Below are 17,864 nucleotides of genomic sequence, written 5' to 3'. Positions count from 1 at the left end.
AATCCTGTAGTTCTAATGGGATCAACTAAATCTCTGCAGGAAAGAACAAAGACTATGGTAGTTTAAAATCATAACCAACATGAGATTAAACTCTGCTTTACATTTCAACTTCAGTAATTAACTCTGAAGGATATTTCATACATTCTGGTCATGGTTGATTTTCAGAGACACAATTTTCAAACAAATGCTAATATAGGAGAAATTAATGCACACACCACATCCTCTAATCCAGTTTATTTTCCTCAGCAGAAAATGGAACACGATAAAATTAAAGGAGAAAATAGGACAGAATTATGTTCTTGCTTTTTTATACATTTAACTAAATATGCCACTCTATGCTAGGGTGTAAGTAACTCAAACTGATATAAGGTTAAATAATTTTTTTCTCTAAAACGATACAGAAACATATTCCATTTCTTCCATTTCTCATTAGCACTCAAAAAAAAGAGGAACACGTTTTTCAAAATATCAAAATAAGAACCAGCCACGACATTTCTCCAAACTCCCTTATCCTTCGCTGTGTTCTCATTGGAAACGACGAGAGGGGTGGGGAGAGGTGAGGGAGGAAACAATAACTTGTGCATGAGGATTAGCATAGTTAAGTGGTGTCTGGTTATAAGGGCTCTCCACCTGAATCAACTTTTTCCAGTGTTTATTTGCAAAAAAGGACGCTTTCTGTTTTTCCTGCCACTCAAGAAAATCCACTGCTTCATTTGTTAGTTCTCCGAATTGAAAAACAGTCATGTACAATTCAACATCAAATTGCACTTCCTGTGATGCTACAAAGTACATTTTATGGAGATTCCGTACCTGTATTGAACAAATCACAACTTATACTTTAAATGCACCTGCAATCAGTGCTAAATGCCCAAAAAAACAAATAAAAATTAATATGAGAAGGGGGAGAAAAAAAAAAAGGTCCGCTTCTGCAAAGTCACAAACAAAAAAAACTTGATTTTGGTAGAACACCCCTTTAGGAGAAGGAAGGAAGAGAGATGTGTAACTGAACAATATGCACAGCACAAAGTCCAAGCAGTCAGACTGTGTAGGCTGATTAAGAGCAGGGTTGGAAACAATGACAAAATAAAATGTACGAGGACAGGGGAAACCACTCAATTTAAGAATTCAGGTTATTTCTGCAGCCAAAACCAGCTGAGGCTTCATTAACACACCAGAGACGGTTTCAATCTGTGACGTCAAAGTCAAGTTTATGCTTAATGTTATACCTACGTATACCTGAAAAGGTTAATTAATAGCAAAACTGAACTGAAAGGAACCAATCATGATTGATTATTTTGCTGAAGTAGCAAGTTAAGAGTCCAGCCATATTCAAAACATATTATCTGGCATATCTGGCTGCTGGTATCTCACAAACCTTGTTATCCTTTAGGTGTATAACGTCTTCAAGTCAACCAGCTTTTGGTTAATTTCTCGGGCCTTCACACCAATTTTCACTTGTGCTCTGCATCAATATGACATCACTGCTTTCAACTGTGGTACAAACCCATCTCTCTCTTTGATTTAGTGAAAGCTCACTAGCAGAAATCGGAAATGAAATTTCAATTATGTTCCAAACAGATTTCCCGATCTGAAAATTAAATGACATAATCCTACTCATAAAACACAAAGAAATAAATTAAAGAATGATTTAAAGGGTACTATGTAATTCATGTATTCATATTAGCACTCTTGACTGATCGTCTACAACTAAAGAAACACTCTGTGATGAACTTCGGTTATTTAGTTTTATATATGAATACATAGCGTTTTGGCAAAGAACTTGTCATTTGAATACAAAAATTTAGCCGTATTCCCCTTTATGTAAAACAACAGTACGACTCAGTAAATTGAAAAAAGGGGGAGGGAAAGAGGGAGAAGAGGATCTGCTACACAGAGGATCCGAGTGACTCTTGTCCATTAGTGTGGTTTTCATTTTTTTATATTATATTTGTATTTTTTCTTTTTGTCAACAGTCCATGTGAGCAGAGGCAGGGATTGGCTGTATTGTCCTCCACGACACCGTGGTTAAGCAGTGAAAACAGAGCTAATCACCATGGCGGCCACACGGGGGGGGGGAAATCAAACCATGACAGCATCCTTGGACTGTCTCACATTACCACACTCAAACCTGCACAAATACACTGTTGCTGGTGCCATGCACGAGCAAAACACGGTTAGTAATGCTGCACATGGACCTAAACGTTGATGGAAGAAAAAAAAAAAAAAAAGAAGAGGAAGAAGAAGAAGAGATAGGCGGGGTTACAGGTTTGATACTCCAACCCCTTGATGACGACCTGAGGAGTGGGCGTGGGACAGAGCTGGACCCCTCACCCTTTACCAAAAAATGGAAAAACAACCCCCAAAACTTTGTCGAATGAGAATGCAGAGTTCATCTTCCACAACTTCCAGTACTGGGGGAAAAAAAAGGAGCACGGGCAAAGAGGAGGAAACCGTGGCGAGAAACAGCGGCGCTATACATGATGTACGACATACGGGGTCATCAGTCTCTGCGGCGTCCTTCCTCTGAAGAGTTGGGGGTTGGGTTAAGGCTGTGTGTGTGAACATGCGATACTGAACGTGGCTCCGCATAACAGCCACTGGGGCCCACCGGCGCTGAGTTGCCTCATCCAGAGCAGAGTCCAAACAGACGCAGGAAATCAGGACATCAACAGGGCGGCGTCAAGCTCAGATCCCAAATTGTCAGGTCAGATGCAGGATGTTTCGACCGTGCTCCCTCCCCTCTTCCTCCTCTTCCTCTTCTTCCCTCCCTTCCCTCCCTCCCTCCCCATCACCCCATTTGTCATTCCCCCTCACTCTCCTTCCACCTCTTCCTCCTCCTCTTTGTAAGCGCCTCATCTCTAAACTGGATGGCTGGTCACCGTGTGGCCAATCAGGAGCACTCCTCCCCGATGCGTTGGCACGAGCGCCCCACCTTGCGGTCCAGCTTCACCATCTTGAGGACTGCCTCCTCGCGCCCGCGGCCCAGATGGTCGAACAGACAGTCGTGCTGCTCGGGTAGACGGTGAAGCATGCAGAATACATAGCCTGGGAGGGAAACAGAAAGCAAAACGGTGAGGGAGGAAGTGACCCAAATGAATATTCTGCTGTTCCCGTTTTGCGTGGCAGAAAACATCACTGGTTATAACGGACCAAACTTACTGCCGAACACAAACACAGAAAAACAAGCCTCTGACTGATTTGCACTACTTTCCTCGTCCAATTTAAAGTGAAAGTAACAAAAATAATATGCAATTAAAAATATTATTCTGAATAAAGTGCAGGAGAGTGTATATTATCTGTATACCTCTTCTGTGAATTTAATTAAACTATCTCAATTACATCTTAGCTTTTTTCTAAATATGATAGCGGCATGTTCAAGATTACATCTTATGTGAAAATTTTACAATTTGGTATTCATGATACATGTGCACAAGTATTTTGATCATTTGTTTTATTTGTGGGTTTGTGCCAACGCACAAACAAACATTATAACAACAGTAAACACACGGCTGTGCTTAAAGAGCTTACCTCTCATTATCTAAGGCACTCTGACGCAGCACACCATTAATATTAAAGCCCGACCCTTAATGTTTTGACACCATCATGTATGCTCATATACATAATTATATACCAACTAATAGATGAAAAGAAAATCATTTGAGGTTTCTCAATTTTCATATTTCAAAAATGTGGCTTGTTTGACTCATGTTTACACCTGTAAACAAACTTTTAACGCCATTATAATGACTTGAATTGTCCTGTGTTAAAATCAGTTTAAAAGTATTAGCAGAATAAAATCTTTTATTTTTGAATGTCAATGATCCCCCTCTTTTTTTTTTTACATTAGGGTTACTTTGCCTTTAAAAAGTAAAACACTAACAATAATCTAAAAGCATTACTAAACCAGAAGCTGACACCCCTGCTCGAGGGCAGTGGTTTCCAGGTTAAAATAAAAACATTGCAGCAGCTGACTGAGGGGGAACAGAGTCATTGATATTAACATGACGCGTGGCTGAAAACCACACTGACGTGTTGGTACTGACCACAGCGACAGGAGCCCAGTTCCTGCTGCACGAGCTCTAGTTTGGTTTGGCAGCGATAGCAGCGCCGGCGGTTCTTCTGCTTGGGCGTCCCGCGGGCCTCCTCGCTGCTCCCCTCCTTCTCGTCTGTCCGTGGCCGTTTCTCTGGCGTCGCCTCGCTCTCTGAAGCCGACGCTGAAAACAAACGGCAGGGTTAAGAGTTAGCGCTGAAAGCGGGGCCGGTCACGTAGAGCAACAGGCAGGGAAAAGAGTCCGACTGTACCTGATTCTCGTGGACGTTTTGTGGGTGTGCAGAGTGTGCCCTGGGCTGTTTCTGTGGACGACATGCCTGCAGATGGAAAATAAAGAGACGTGTGAGACAGGATGTGAAACTCTCTCTTCCCATACCATGCGTCCATGTTGAGGAAGCTATAAAATAAAAAATGACATGTACTGATGAACTTTATGCCATCAGGACCACAGCATCAGAAATCTTACATTTTTTATGTTACTTAATAATAAGTAATATTTGAGTGTTGCCTGGAGTCCTTTTAGTTCTACAAACAATGAAGCAGAACGCAAAACAATACTTGTTAAAAACAATTACTTAGTCATTAGATTACTCTTTAGTTCTTAAAATGATTTAATTATACAGCAGGGATAGACAACATTTTTTAATCTTTTTGAGGAGCCCTATTACTACAACATTCTTTGTTCATGTTCATTTGTAGTGGAAATAAGTGAATTCTCTTTCCCAATTGGCATTTTTTAAATAAATATCCAATGTTAGACTCAGTAATAGTGGCTTTATAGGATGACCTGCTGCACATGGATGTACACGGTAAACATACTGGGCATTCAGATTTGAACAACTAGATGCTTTCACTGAGAAAAGTGTGCTCTCCGCTGCCTATTGTATATCTTGCACTGTTCACGAGGTGCAGTTGTCCCTGTAACGTGTCATATTGTACCATTGTTGTGGCTCTGTGTTGAAAAGCAAAATTCACACAGGCTTGATTCCTTTATCTTAATTGTGATTCTACCACTGCAATGATACTACTGATATATCACTGCTGATGTGGTGTTGAGCTCAGCAGTTGCTGGGAGACTTGCAGTATGAAATGATTTCCTGAATTTAGCATAGTACTTCACATTAAAGTTCTGTGACTCCTGTGTGGCAGCTTTGCATGATTCAAAGTAAAAAAAAATCATAATTTTCTATCTTATATTGTCCCCTTCATGTAGGCCTTCATTTCAGCCTCCGTCTGAAACAAGCTGTAGATGCTCCTGTCTCTGTAAGCCCCCCCCCCCCCCCCCCCCCAACAGAAACGGTGGTGCCTCGAACATGTATACATAAGCGCACTGCATTTTCCTGCTTTTGTTACATCATTGTGTTTACAAACCTATCGCAGCTGATTGTTGCTGCTGTGACAGTGTCTGACAGTGTTGCTGTCCAGACAAATGAACTTTTATGGAACACTGGCTCCATGTGGCGTAGAATGGAGCCGCTGGTGGAAAAAGCAGTTCAAAACAGGAAGAAATCTGAGGTTTTTGTTCACAGGGATTTCTTTACTTTAGGTTTAATACTTTAACCTCATTTGAAGAATTGGCCATGTTTAACATGTACATCCAACATCGTAACATTGTAGATAAGTCATAAAACATGGTATAGTATAATAGGTCTCCTTTAAATTATGCTTCCTTGGTGCGATTAGTTAAAAGGTGAGCGCTCCGCTAGCTGGCAACAGAATGCAGTTGCCTCGCTACCGTAACAGACAATTGCCTCAGAAGGCATCACTTTCAAGTGAAGGCATCCCTGTTAACATTGGTTTCGAACAGCCCTCTAGGGCAGCACTTACGGCAACGTGTGACGTCAGCACGCCGGTTTGCATCTCTTCTGGCTGGCAGAGGAGAAGCTAGCCTTAGCATCAGCTAACTAGGTATTGAAAAGCCAAATGGCTAACAGACGACTCCGAAATCATACACATTAGACATCTTCTGAGACAGCAGTTTAGCCTGTTTCGAACACAGCCTGTATCTCGCTTTTGTCCTGTTCTGTCTCACTCTGTATTGTCCCACTGGATTTAAAGGTGTTAAGAATAGACTATCCATTCTTCATCAACAGCTTCCCACTGACGATATGTGCTGTACTTATCAATTCTCTGATAAATACTTCATTGTACAGTAGAATTGATATAAGCCTAAAAGTTCGGCTTTTGTCTTTGTTTTATGAAACAACCTAAAAAATAAAAATAAGATTAAAAAAAAAAAGAGCGTGAAAACATTGGGGGTCCAATCTTACCTTCCCTCGAGCTGGGCAACGTGGACGAGGGCTCTTCAGCTGACGGCTGCTCGGAGCTTGAGGTTGGCGATGACAATAGGGATTGGCTACTGCTACTGCTCGTCTCACTACTGAAAACTGGTGATTGGCTACTCCCAGTGCTTTGGATAGGCTTGGTGGTGCAGTCCTCCCCTGGCTGCTTCTTCTGGATGTCTGATCAAGGAAGCAAGCAGAGGGAAATGTAAAAATAGGACAGGAAAATAGAAGAGATACAGACAGAGAGGGAGGGAGAAGAGATGAAAAGAGAGACAACACAGAATCAAGAGTCAAAACACTCAAATCTGGACCCAAGCGCCTGTTTATGGTGTGTATTACAGAAATACAACCCTACACCCCAAACCTGCTGACACTACGTCTGTAATAACAAGTTATGTGTAGAAACCAGGCAGGCTACCACTGATATTTTCACACAGCAAAGTTGTACCTTGCAAGACACATATGACTTTATTTTTGGTGGTCGGTTCTCTGCTCACAGCAAAGGAAACTCTCACATTATATATATCTGTTGCCTCTCTACTTCCTTTGGTAAATGAGAATCCGTGTACAAGTTCTAACATCTTTTAGCAGAGACTTGAAACAACTTGGTTGAGATCAATCAAAAGCAAACATTTGGCTGTCTTGTATTTTGGAGTCAAACATTAAGTCACATGTCAATGCAGATGAGAACACAACAGTTAAGAAAACTCCCCCTTGTTGGTGCATTCGAGGAAGCTCCAACACTCCAACAATTAGCTGCTTTAAAGCGCGCAATTCACATTTTTCTAAACATCAAGTCAAACATTGAAATCAAATTGCCCTAAGCAAACATGAAGATTATGCAAAGAATAATTTGTATTACCACTGAAACAATTAGTCGATGATTTGATTTTGCAATTAACAGAAAATTAATTGGCAAAACATTGATTAACAGATTAATCATTCAAATATTTTTTTAACAAATATGTCATTAGCTTCCTGGTTTTATCTTCTAGTTATCATCTCTGATTATTGTAAATTGAATCTCTTTGGTTTGTACTGAAGATGTCCCCTTGGGCCCAGGCTTTCACCATTTGACATCTTATTAGACCAAAATATTTATTAAATGAGAAAGCGATCAGTGGATTAACCAATAATGAAAATAAGTGTTTGCGCAACCCCATGTCTCCCTTTCCCCCTCATTTAAAAATCAGCTCTCTACTGTCATCTGTCTAATAATCACAAACCCAATGCCCAAAAATACCTTTACAAGTTTTAGATGTGCACCAAAACAGTCCCTGCTCTCTGCATAACAACAGTTAACTTTGCCAATGAGTCAGTCACCTTGGACAACAGAGCTGCACTTTGGCACTCTCTCTATAATGATAATCTTAGACGTTATCGATCCTTGAGGATATTGTCTTTACTCTTCCCCCTCCAGGGAGGGTGAGGGAGGTCAGCCTACATTTTAGTTTCTCCTCCACATGTGGACTAACCCACTTCTGCTCAGCCTCTATACTCATGTGTATTGAGTCTATTCTGAGCGTTGCTGCTGTCTGTGATGCTAGACTCAAAGCCGGGCCCTTAGGTCCTCGCTGTCTGCCGTACTCAATGGTTGCCATGGCCACCGACAGGGCTGCAGTGCACCCTCAACCCATCCGCCCAAACCAGACTGGAGGAGTCATTGAGAAAACGTAATACATACCTTGACATTTTCAAACTTTAATTGGGCATGTTTCTTTGTCAGACACTTGTGTGAAAGCAAACTTTCTACATTTAAGGGGGTTTCATAACAAAACGCTTAACGACTTAACTTAACTTCAACCAATGTTTTCCTCAAAATGGTGGATACATCATTTTGCAGCGAGACTCTTAACTTATCCTTCCATTTTTCCTAGAATGACTTCTTACTTTACTTTCTTAGCTGGCACACCAAGCTTTGTCTGCGGCTGTCAGTGAGGACAGCTCTGCATGCCAAGAAGAAACTTCACAGAAGTAGTAACAAGATACTTCAAGTAACAAGCTGAAAGCAACCCTCAAAGACAATAGCCATGCTTCCACCCACATTGTTTTATCGCATCAGAAAAGGTTGATGGAAATGGCAAAACTTCGAAAAAACTTCCTAAATTTCACAAAGATTTTACGATCGCTTGAGGTGGTTTTTGCCTTTTTCGAGGAAAGAGTTAATGCACTAAATGGGAGATGGAAACACCTTTTCCAAATAAGTTCTGACGTAGTGAACATTTACCTCACATGCCTGATCAGCTGTTTCTGCTGATGGCGTCTTTCTGGATGTTCCCATAACGCGCAGAAGCATGGCTGGTAGCAACTTGTGCACTTAAAACACATTTCTGAAGACCATTTTTCTCAGACCCATGGTCTTTAGGTCCATGCAACTTTGTTTGCAACCTCTACTTCTTGTTTTTTCACACCCATGCGTAACGTCAACTTCCTCCATAACTACGCTTTGTGTAGCCTGGTTTATTTGCTCCAAACCAGCTGATGGAAATGTGTCTAATGAGCCTTTTCTTTTTGGAGACATTTCAAAAGTTCGATTAAAATTTGTATGACAATGAAAACATGGCTAATGTTCTCTTCCAGTTTAAATATATTGTTCTCATAAGCATGCATATATTTGATCCTTTGCATCAGTAGTCGAGCATGACATTGTTTGAGGCAAGTGATGCTCCAACATGCTGATATATTGACAGGCATCTTGGTAGCCAACTGTTTTTTTGTCTGTATAGATTCATCAAGGTCACTGTTATCAAGGAACCTTCCAAGGAAGGTTAAAATCAAGGGAAACTGGACTTGGGTTGAAGTTGCCCTTGATCTTAACCTTCCACAGAAAAGAGTTTTTTTGTTTTGTTTTTGGCAAACACTGCAGAGACTCATTTTTTATGCGAAATCTCTGGAAAACTGAACTTTAGAATAGGAAAAGGGTCCCCAAAATGCAGCTGGTCACCTACCAGTGAACTGCAACTTTTCAAACAGTCACAATCTGGGTGATCATCTCCAATCCCAATAATCCAAAATTATTTCATGACTTTAGCTGCATAGCACATTTATTGGGGAACCATGTGATGTATTAACTATTTCAGGGACTCAGTTGCACAGTACAGCTTGGCTAGTAGTCTATTTAATCAATTCTTTCTCAATCTCATACCCACATTAGTTGGTCTACACTCTGTGCTGTGGGATGATATGGAGAAGTCACCCAGCACAAAATAAGCAATTTAATCTTATGATGTTCTTTGTCATTTCAGGAATACTGTGTATTGAGAGAAGACTTACCAGCAAAACATTTGGAGCAGAGATTCATGGTTTTACTGGACCTGAGGAGACAGGTGAGAGAATTAACGTCATTGACCTCCTCAGACATCCAAGTTTATTACAACTGTTTCCACAGCGTGTCCTGATAACAAATCTAAAGTTCAATGTTTTTTTTCCATTTGAAAACATCATCATGGCATGAAAGAACAAAAATCAATTAGGTGGAGCTGAAAATGAAACAAAATTGTAAACTGCACACAACTGAACATGATTGCCATAAAATATAAAGTTAATCTCTGTGAAATGAGACTTTTGTTTCCACATAGACCAATACCTGTATAAACTTTATAATCATAAATGGAGACAAATACCATTCGGAAATATGGCACTGCCTCTGTAACGAACACTAGTGGGACCTTGCCACTTTTTCAAAATCTCAAATGACAAATCACATCCTGAACGTCAACCTCTTTCATAATCGCCCCTAATGTTTCATCTCAGCAGCCCTTGTTTTGATTCAAGGCTGGATGACAGGAAATCACAGAGGACGGGGAAGCAAATGGCTGTCATGGGGACACTACAGATCACTTACGCAAGGAGCATGCAGTTAATAAATTATTGTTTTACAATAGTTTTTGATTAATTTCCTGCAAACAGAGTAATTGTTTCAGCAGCACTAGTTCCATGCAAGCAGAGAGACAAGATTTTCTTTTGATACGCAAATCAAGACAGTCTCCTGTTACATGCTGGTGTAGATTACTGTGGATCCTGCAGTCAAACAAGGAAAGGTTTGGCTATAATGTCACTTGGGTTCAGCTCAAACCAGCACTAGGTACCCTTTGCGTTAAGATAATCTAACGCCCGTGTACCACACCTTTGGATATGCAAACAATGCATATATTTGAAAATGATAAGCCATAATCCCGTCAGTCTGCAACCGTCTCCATATCATTCTAGCATTGAGCTCAAAGTACAACTGAGGCCAACACAGTGGAGCTGAACGTGACAAAGGCCAGCTGAAGATGACAAAGAGTACATCTTAGTCTGATGAAAGTTGAGTCTGGTCTGACAACAAGGAGCTGAGCCAAACAAGCAGAGTGTGAGACGTCCTAAAATGGCCACTGCTCTTTTGAGGTTTGGCTACACTATCCTCAAAATGCTACTGGCTGCCTTGAGGGCGGGGAGGGGTAGATGTGTAATGAATGCATGTTTCACTTACAGAGTTAGGTCCTGCAAAAGCCCAGAGTTCTTTGTCAGTCACCTGTTTCAGTCATGGCTGCACAGTGACCCAGCCTACTTAGAGAATTGTCAACAAAAGCAGAGTATTTTTTTAAACTTTTTTTTGCCATGGTGGGCAATGCTTTTACTGTGGCAGAGCACCACGAGAACACAGGGGAAAGCATCGTCATTACACAGTTTAAATATGACCACTAATAATGACTAAGCATACTGGAATACTTCCTGTGCCCTTTAAGTTCAACAATTCATTTCAAGACCATCTTTGGGACAACAGGCAGTTTTATTAACTGGTTTAAATCTTTAAATATTGAGCATTTTGGAAATTGTCTCCGTTTCTTGGGGGTACCTTCTCCTACAGGTATGTCATGTCATTCCCTCACCTTCTGGACCTCTCTTTATTGTTCATACCGCCATAATACAGCCATTTCTGCCAGCTTGTGAGCCTTGTCAATGGTACAGAGGCTGGAACTAGGCTATTCAGATCATTGTTCCTCCTACAGCAGGAGCTATGTGACTAATGCAGCAGGACACGCCTGCAGACCGTTTTTGCCTCTATCGAAGGGGTGATGTTTCACCTGTTACAGTCACTGCATCTGTGTGTCACCAAGATATCTCAAATTATATAAATGGATGCTTACGAAATTTGGTAGAGAGACAAGCCTTGGGCAAAGTAACAATTGATTAGACATTGAGTGACCCTGATCTGTCATTATCATGTGTGTGGTGCTATAATAATACTACTGGAAAATTCTACCATTTTGTCCACCCCCATTTACAAATGTGAGGCGGCCAGATTATTATAAACTATAATGCGATCCATTATGACACCACTAATCACATCCTGAAGAAATGCCAGTGAGCTGAATCAACTAACTCTGACACAAAGTCAACAAAGGCTGAACATGAGCGGCTTCACAAAGATTCATTTTACTGTACAGGTGTGCCTAATAAACTGGAAACTCTTATTCCTGAAATGAAGGGTGATGACACGGTAAAGCTCTGCATGCCTTTCACTTCAAAACATGCCATCTACAGTAAATCAAACTCTCAGGGAAAAGTTACAAATAAAAACAGTAAAATGTTAGACTAGTTCGTAAAAATGGTTTAGCCCAGAGTAGTCTACATGTTTGTACAACTGAGTGGACAAAAATATGGGTTGCAGCCCTAATGCCCAGTCAAAATCTCGGCTCCTTTACTTAACTGTACAATTGACAGGATAGTAAGTAAGTAAGCATGTAGATATGAAACTATCACCGGTTTAATGATAAACCATGATAAAATTCCCGACGGTTATTATTACCATCTACATTTTAATTACAATGACAAGGGTTTGGTTACCGCGCTATTATAAACTCACGGCAAATACTGTCCAACATCAACCAAAGTTAGCGACAGTCTCCCAGAAGCAGGCGCGCGTGCACAGTATGCAGCGTGGGTTTGTTTGGATAAATGACAACACAGCAGAAGACAGCACTGCAGAGTTTTTCAGTCACTCTGAAGTCTGGTCATATTTTAGTTTTATGAGAGCTCTGAGGGAAACTTGATTTAAGAAAATGACCTTATAGTGAACGCATGGTGAGTTAACTTAACTTTGGGTTGTCTGTCTGACTTGCTAACAGCTTGTAAACTGAAGCTCTAAGTGTTAAACGCTCTTGTAAAAACACTACACGTTGCTCTGCTGCTGTGTGCGTCGTGTATCTGCAGACTCTATTCGTCCACTGCACATAACACGATACGTTGTTTAGTCAACCAAACAGCATATCTTGTTCATTTTAAATCCAGCAGCTGTCAAATTAGTTGTAAAAGTGTCAAAACTACTGCTACAGACTGCTCTGTTTTTATGTCAGATGTTAGGCTCATTGCAGACTATCACTGTTTTCTGACTGGGGTCACTCCATTACCTATATAATATAAAATCTTGATAATGCACACTTAACCAATACCTTTTCTAAACAAATGAAAATGATCTGTTATTTTATTGTTTATGCAAACAAAATGACAATTTTATTTGTAGTTTTCAATCAGGGTTCTTACATCTTTAAAGAAACATTTAATGCTTTTTAAGACCTTTTAAGACCTAAACAAATATAAATTTAAGACCCCAAAATTTCTTTGATAGAAAAGAGACGCAATAATGATAATTATCGTGATACAATCTTCCTCAATAAATAAGTGATCACTAAATATTTTATTCATTCGAATTCATTTGAATCAGGAACAAATTAGCACTCTCTTTTCTATTAAGATATTTATTTTGTTGACGAAAAGGGGCTGAAAAAAATTTTTACTTAATTTTTCCTCAAGCATATAGGTTTCATTTAAAATGTTCTACCTCAGATTTGTGAAGTGATCCAGTGTTTGATATCAGGCTGCTGTTTGGCATCAAGTGTTTGTCATGTTCTGACCATAAAGAAAAGTTTAAAAGCACAATTAACCATCTGGTTTCTTCAACTTTCCCTCAGAAGCAAAAACAAATTAGCAACAACAACACGGTGCAGGATGGGGGAAGTTAGCAGACAAAGAGCGATGGACTTCACATGACAGGATTCACAACTTGGATGAATATTTCTGAAAAGCTGTTTTGATTCTTTTGATGGGTGGACCCTTACAGACTAAAGGAATATATTAAATAATCAAGGAACGGACACATTCAGGCTTAACGAGCGTTTCAAAGTTAACGTTAGTCAGCACTAATTTTTTGGACTTGGAGGATGTGATGTAGGCCTACATGTACAGTTGTTTGAGCTAGAATGATCGGATCTTCCTCCAGCCACTTTAACTTGCGTCTCCCAGTCTTGCAGCCACGACTGACGATAATGAAATATGACACGTAGCCAGATGTCTGCAGCTAACGTAAACGTAACATATGAATTATATTAATGGCGGGGTTATCTAATACAAAAAAAACCTACAACATACAAATACGTGCTAATTAGGAGTCTTTGGCAACTGTGCGTTACAATTTTCCCACCAGCCTTAAACGCACCATCGGTAAATATAATACCAACAACAAATTTACGGTAAATTTGAGAAAATTTAAGACCTTAATTTCTCTGGTTTTATTTTAGGAGCTGCGGGAAACCTGTCGATATGAAACTTGTTGAAGTGGTTTCAGTGCGTGTATCAGTACATTTTAATCTTTTTCAGCATATTTTTCAATATTGTGATAATACTAATAACCGTAATAATTTTGATCACTTTAATTGTGATATGAAATTTTAATACCGTTTCATCCCTACAAGCATGTATATGTATTGTGTGCGTGTACCTTATCATGCGTTTCTTATATTTAGCTTTTTTAACCAACTCAAATTTTTATGCGTCTCTGTTAAGTGTACTGGCTCTCTGAACATATTACTTAAAGGTGAGTGTTTAGTGGTATATTATAGCAGCTTTATCACTCTTATTTTGGAATATAACACTGTGTTGATGTTGCATAATGGCACTGAACAAGTAACAGTAAATGTTTTCAGTTGGCTCTCGTGTACCACAGAGCAGTACAGAGGGGGAGCGGAGCACAACGAGTCAGACTGTCTGTGTTGCCATTCAAGCCAAGCTAATGCTCCATCCTACGTACAAGCTGCATTCACACACAATGTAAAGTGAATTTTAAGCTCACTTTGAATGCTGGAGTGTTATTGCAGTCTGTGCCTTTGAGCCACAAACTATCAATGGATGACAGATCCCCAATGGGCTGTGACTGTAACTTATTTCTTTACAGCACTCTACTTTCTGCTCCCGTCTCTGTACATTCATGGAGTCATACAACATACATTTTTCCCCTCAGCATGTGCCTGTCCATTTGTTTTGCATTCATGTTGCCTCCAAGCATCACTTCATGTTGTAAAATGTAAGTGAACAGGAGAATCCAACTTATGTTCTTTGATAATTGAAGGTTTGTGGCCAACAGAAGTGTTTAGAGAAGATTAGTCCTAACAAGTTCAGACATTTTTTACTTTATCCAAATGAGGACACCCACCTTCATTAATTTTTATGTTAAGATAATGATCTGCTAGACAACAAGGTGATTTACCTGTTCTGATAACTTTGTGAGATAACATTTAAGAATGGTTTCCTCACATCTTGTGTCTAATACTAGAACACAATTTGATTTTCCAAATAATGTGACCTAATAAGGGGACACAAAATCTCCTTTGGTCAACTATAATAATACAAAAATAAAGGCACTTTGCAGCAGGCGGGAGAGAAATCAAAACTCATTAAGGCAAGAGGTATTACACAGTCTGCCGCCGTCCTCCAATACAGGTAATGCTATAAGGAGACTAAATAGGAATGTGTGACTATGTCGGCAGAAAAAGTCATATACATCTTGCTGAGGTGCTTAAAACCCACATGCTTCATCAGATAGCAGCATGCAGAGTGGAAAAAACAAATACAGATAAGAAAGCACAGAAAACAAATCATTAACCTTGAACTGTGGAAAATGATTGCACTGGAGCTGGACGTATTTTCGATATTTCTATAATTCTCTCCGATGTACCGTAGTCCTCGATGTACCTAGTCCGCATGTCTTTGGATGGTGGGAGGAAGCCGGAGAACCCGGAGAGAACTCACGCAGACACGGGGGGAACATGCAAACTCCACACAGAAAGGCCGGGACGACCGGGGTTTGAACCCATGACCTTCTTGCTGTGAGGCGACAGTGCTAATCATACAACATATGTTGTAGACCAGTTTATTTCACAATTGTAAAATAAACTTCTTTAATAACCAAACCAAAGGCATCATCACTATTAAAACTGTTGGTTGCAACAAAATAAATACATGTACATAGAAAAAGAATATCTCCCCAAGCATCGACCAGCCTACACACCTAACGTGCGTTAACAAATCTCAAATTGATTTTAAATGGACCATGTTTCTCATCATGGTCTACTTAGCATAATAACGGTCCTCCTCAGGTTACCCTTACAATCAGGTGATGTCACCGATTAACACCACTTCACCCAGAGATGAAGAACTAGTTAATGAAATCACCTGCTGTGGTCTTTGGTTTGAATGAAAACACATACTTTCAGCACATTGTGGTCTTAATATTATATGAGGCAAGAATTTAAATCTTGGTGGAAAAAAAGAATAATTACCCCATATCAAGCAAAATGTTTAGGGTGAATACCAAAAACAAGTATTGGCACTTTTCATCAGTCTGACCATACCTTAAATTAACCGCAATGCTACTGTATTTAGTGTTGAGAGATACAGGTCATTAAAACTGCCGGGGTAAGGAGCTTTAACACATGCATTACGAAGAGCTCCAATACTGAATTCAATCCTTTGAAATGCTAAACGTAACCTTATTCAAGATCTTTTTAAGAGGCCTTGAGTTTCGATGACATGTGTGAGCAGCCTGTGTGGGGTCAGGACAGCCAGCAGCCCTCAGGCCAGGTGTTATTCTGAGCTGAAGCAGGGCTGCTCTAAACACACGCTGCCATTTATGTCACCTGACATTGACAGGTGGGTTACTGGTTCCAGTTTGCTTACTACACACCACAAAATGAAGGCAACTGGCCTTCATTTGGGGCTTGGGGGGGGTATAACGAGTCATATGACAATGATCTGTAATAATAATACCTCCAGACAGGGGGGCTATTTTCTTACTGCTTGTATTTCACACAGTAGTATGTTGCCAACATATAATCACTCATTAACGTTGCTGTAATGCAAATATTACAGGTTTATAGTGTGGCCATGGTGCTCAGTAATGACATGACAGTAATCTTATCTTCGCATGTTGTTTTCTGCTGTTTACGTCCATATAAGGAGAAGCAGTCCTGTTGTTTTAAAAAAAAAGGCTTAAAAGATGTTAAGTTAGTCATTTTCCTATATGGGGTAACACAGGACACATCAGTTAATCACATCCGGTATGCAACACACATCCAACCACTTGACAAGACCGACTGTAAAAGGGTGTAAAATAACTCAAACACGGAGGTTTAACCAGCACTGCTCAGCTTTTAAAAAAGGGTTTAAACCAAAGTAATGTGTTAATCGTTTTATTGCTGCTTGTCCTCGAGGGGATTCAAGAAAACAGGGCAGGTTTAAAAGGAACCTGCTGGCAATAAATCATTTTCTATCGCGGGTAACGTCACCTCCTGGCTTACAAATCGCCTCAAAACACGATTAAAAATGGTAGCCGGTGTTTCAAACGATTAAAGTAGGTTTTTAAACATAAGAAACAAGGGGTATTATACTAGTTTTGAAGCTAGGAGGTGTATTTATTAGCCAACTTCCCAACCCCCCACCCTCGGCCTGTAACGTTACAACAGAACAACAACAATAGGTTTGGAGTAGTTGAACGGGTTGAGCATATTTCATCCGGATTTACCTTTTGGTTCAATATAGAAGGTTTAATCTAGTTTATATTAGGGTTTTACTTACCCCCAAAATCCACAGGGACACCGGGGAGGTAGACTCGGAGCTTTGCTTCGTTCACTAGTGTCTCCCATGACTTCCAACACAAAAAAAACCCGATATGGGAACGCGAGGCTGGGGATGAGTCCGGGGCCTGGTCGTTCAATGAGAAAACCGAGCCAACACTCAAGTTAAGACAAAAAAGATAAATATCCTCTGTTTTAAAGTCCACAAATGGGTGTGAAAAGAACAAAAATAGGAGGGTGGCGACCTCGGCCCCGGTTTCGGCCACAAAATCCTTCCGTTAAGTCAAACAAAACGGCTCAGTTTGAACTGGAATAATTGAACGGCACTCAGAGCAATCAGCTGGACGTCCGGACGTTACGACCGACAAACAAAAAGAGAGGGGCGTCCCGGTGTTTCACTCGACACTAAACGGCTCGGAAAAATCGCAAACTGTCCATCGATACGGGTAAAATACAACTGTGGCGCTGTTAAATACGTAGGAGGGTACGCGAAAGAAAAAACAAATAGATTGAGCAAGGCCTTCCCCTCTTCAAGTAGTTCAAGACCACCCCTATTCACACGTCGTTGGTGCGAGGTATGCTGGGCCGGAAGCGCGTCCATCAAACCAGAAATGTCAATATTGCCCAACGACATGAAGG

General features: G+C 40.3%; 1 protein-coding gene across 2 annotated transcripts; it reads right to left on the bottom strand.

Annotated features, from left to right (window-relative positions):
• Positions 1 to 219: 219 nt before the first annotated feature.
• On the bottom strand, positions 220 to 17,785 carry zfand3 (zinc finger, AN1-type domain 3). 2 transcript variants are annotated; one of them, XM_038726586.1, is made up of 7 exons: positions 17,227 to 17,785; positions 10,808 to 10,881; positions 9,610 to 9,650; positions 6,322 to 6,513; positions 4,303 to 4,368; positions 4,044 to 4,214; positions 220 to 3,045 (listed from the first exon to the last, which is right to left on the bottom strand). In XM_038726586.1, the coding sequence occupies exons 3-7, from the start codon at positions 9,635 to 9,637 to the stop codon at positions 2,891 to 2,893; spliced, it is 612 nt and encodes a 203-aa protein (XP_038582514.1). In that variant the 5' UTR covers positions 9,638 to 9,650; positions 10,808 to 10,881; positions 17,227 to 17,785; the 3' UTR covers positions 220 to 2,890. The 2 variants fall into 2 exon arrangements, with proteins under 2 accessions (XP_038582514.1, XP_038582513.1); XM_038726585.1 differs by lacking the exon at positions 10,808 to 10,881 and having other exon boundaries at positions 17,227 to 17,784.
• Between the last annotated feature and the right edge of the window lie 79 nt (positions 17,786 to 17,864).

Source organism: Micropterus salmoides, unplaced genomic scaffold, assembly GCF_014851395.1.
Source record: "Micropterus salmoides isolate LMB-PRFRI ecotype aquatic unplaced genomic scaffold, ASM1485139v1 Ms_hic_scaffold_18, whole genome shotgun sequence".
Lineage (NCBI taxonomy): Eukaryota > Metazoa > Chordata > Actinopteri > Centrarchiformes > Centrarchidae > Micropterus > Micropterus salmoides.
This window is presented reverse-complemented; position numbering and strand designations above follow the sequence as displayed.

Coding starts and splice junctions, on each gene's coding strand:
- zfand3 (XM_038726585.1), bottom strand. CDS start 17,294: ATGGGAGACACTAGTGAACGAAGCAAAGCTCCGAGTCTACCTCCCCGG. Junction 6,514..9,609: donor CTGCTCCAAATGTTTTGCTG/GTAAGTCTTCTC, acceptor TTCCTTGATCAG/ACATCCAGAAGAAGCAGCCA. Junction 4,215..4,302: donor AAAACGTCCACGAGAATCAG/GTACAGTCGGAC, acceptor GTTTGTTTTCAG/CGTCGGCTTCAGAGAGCGAG.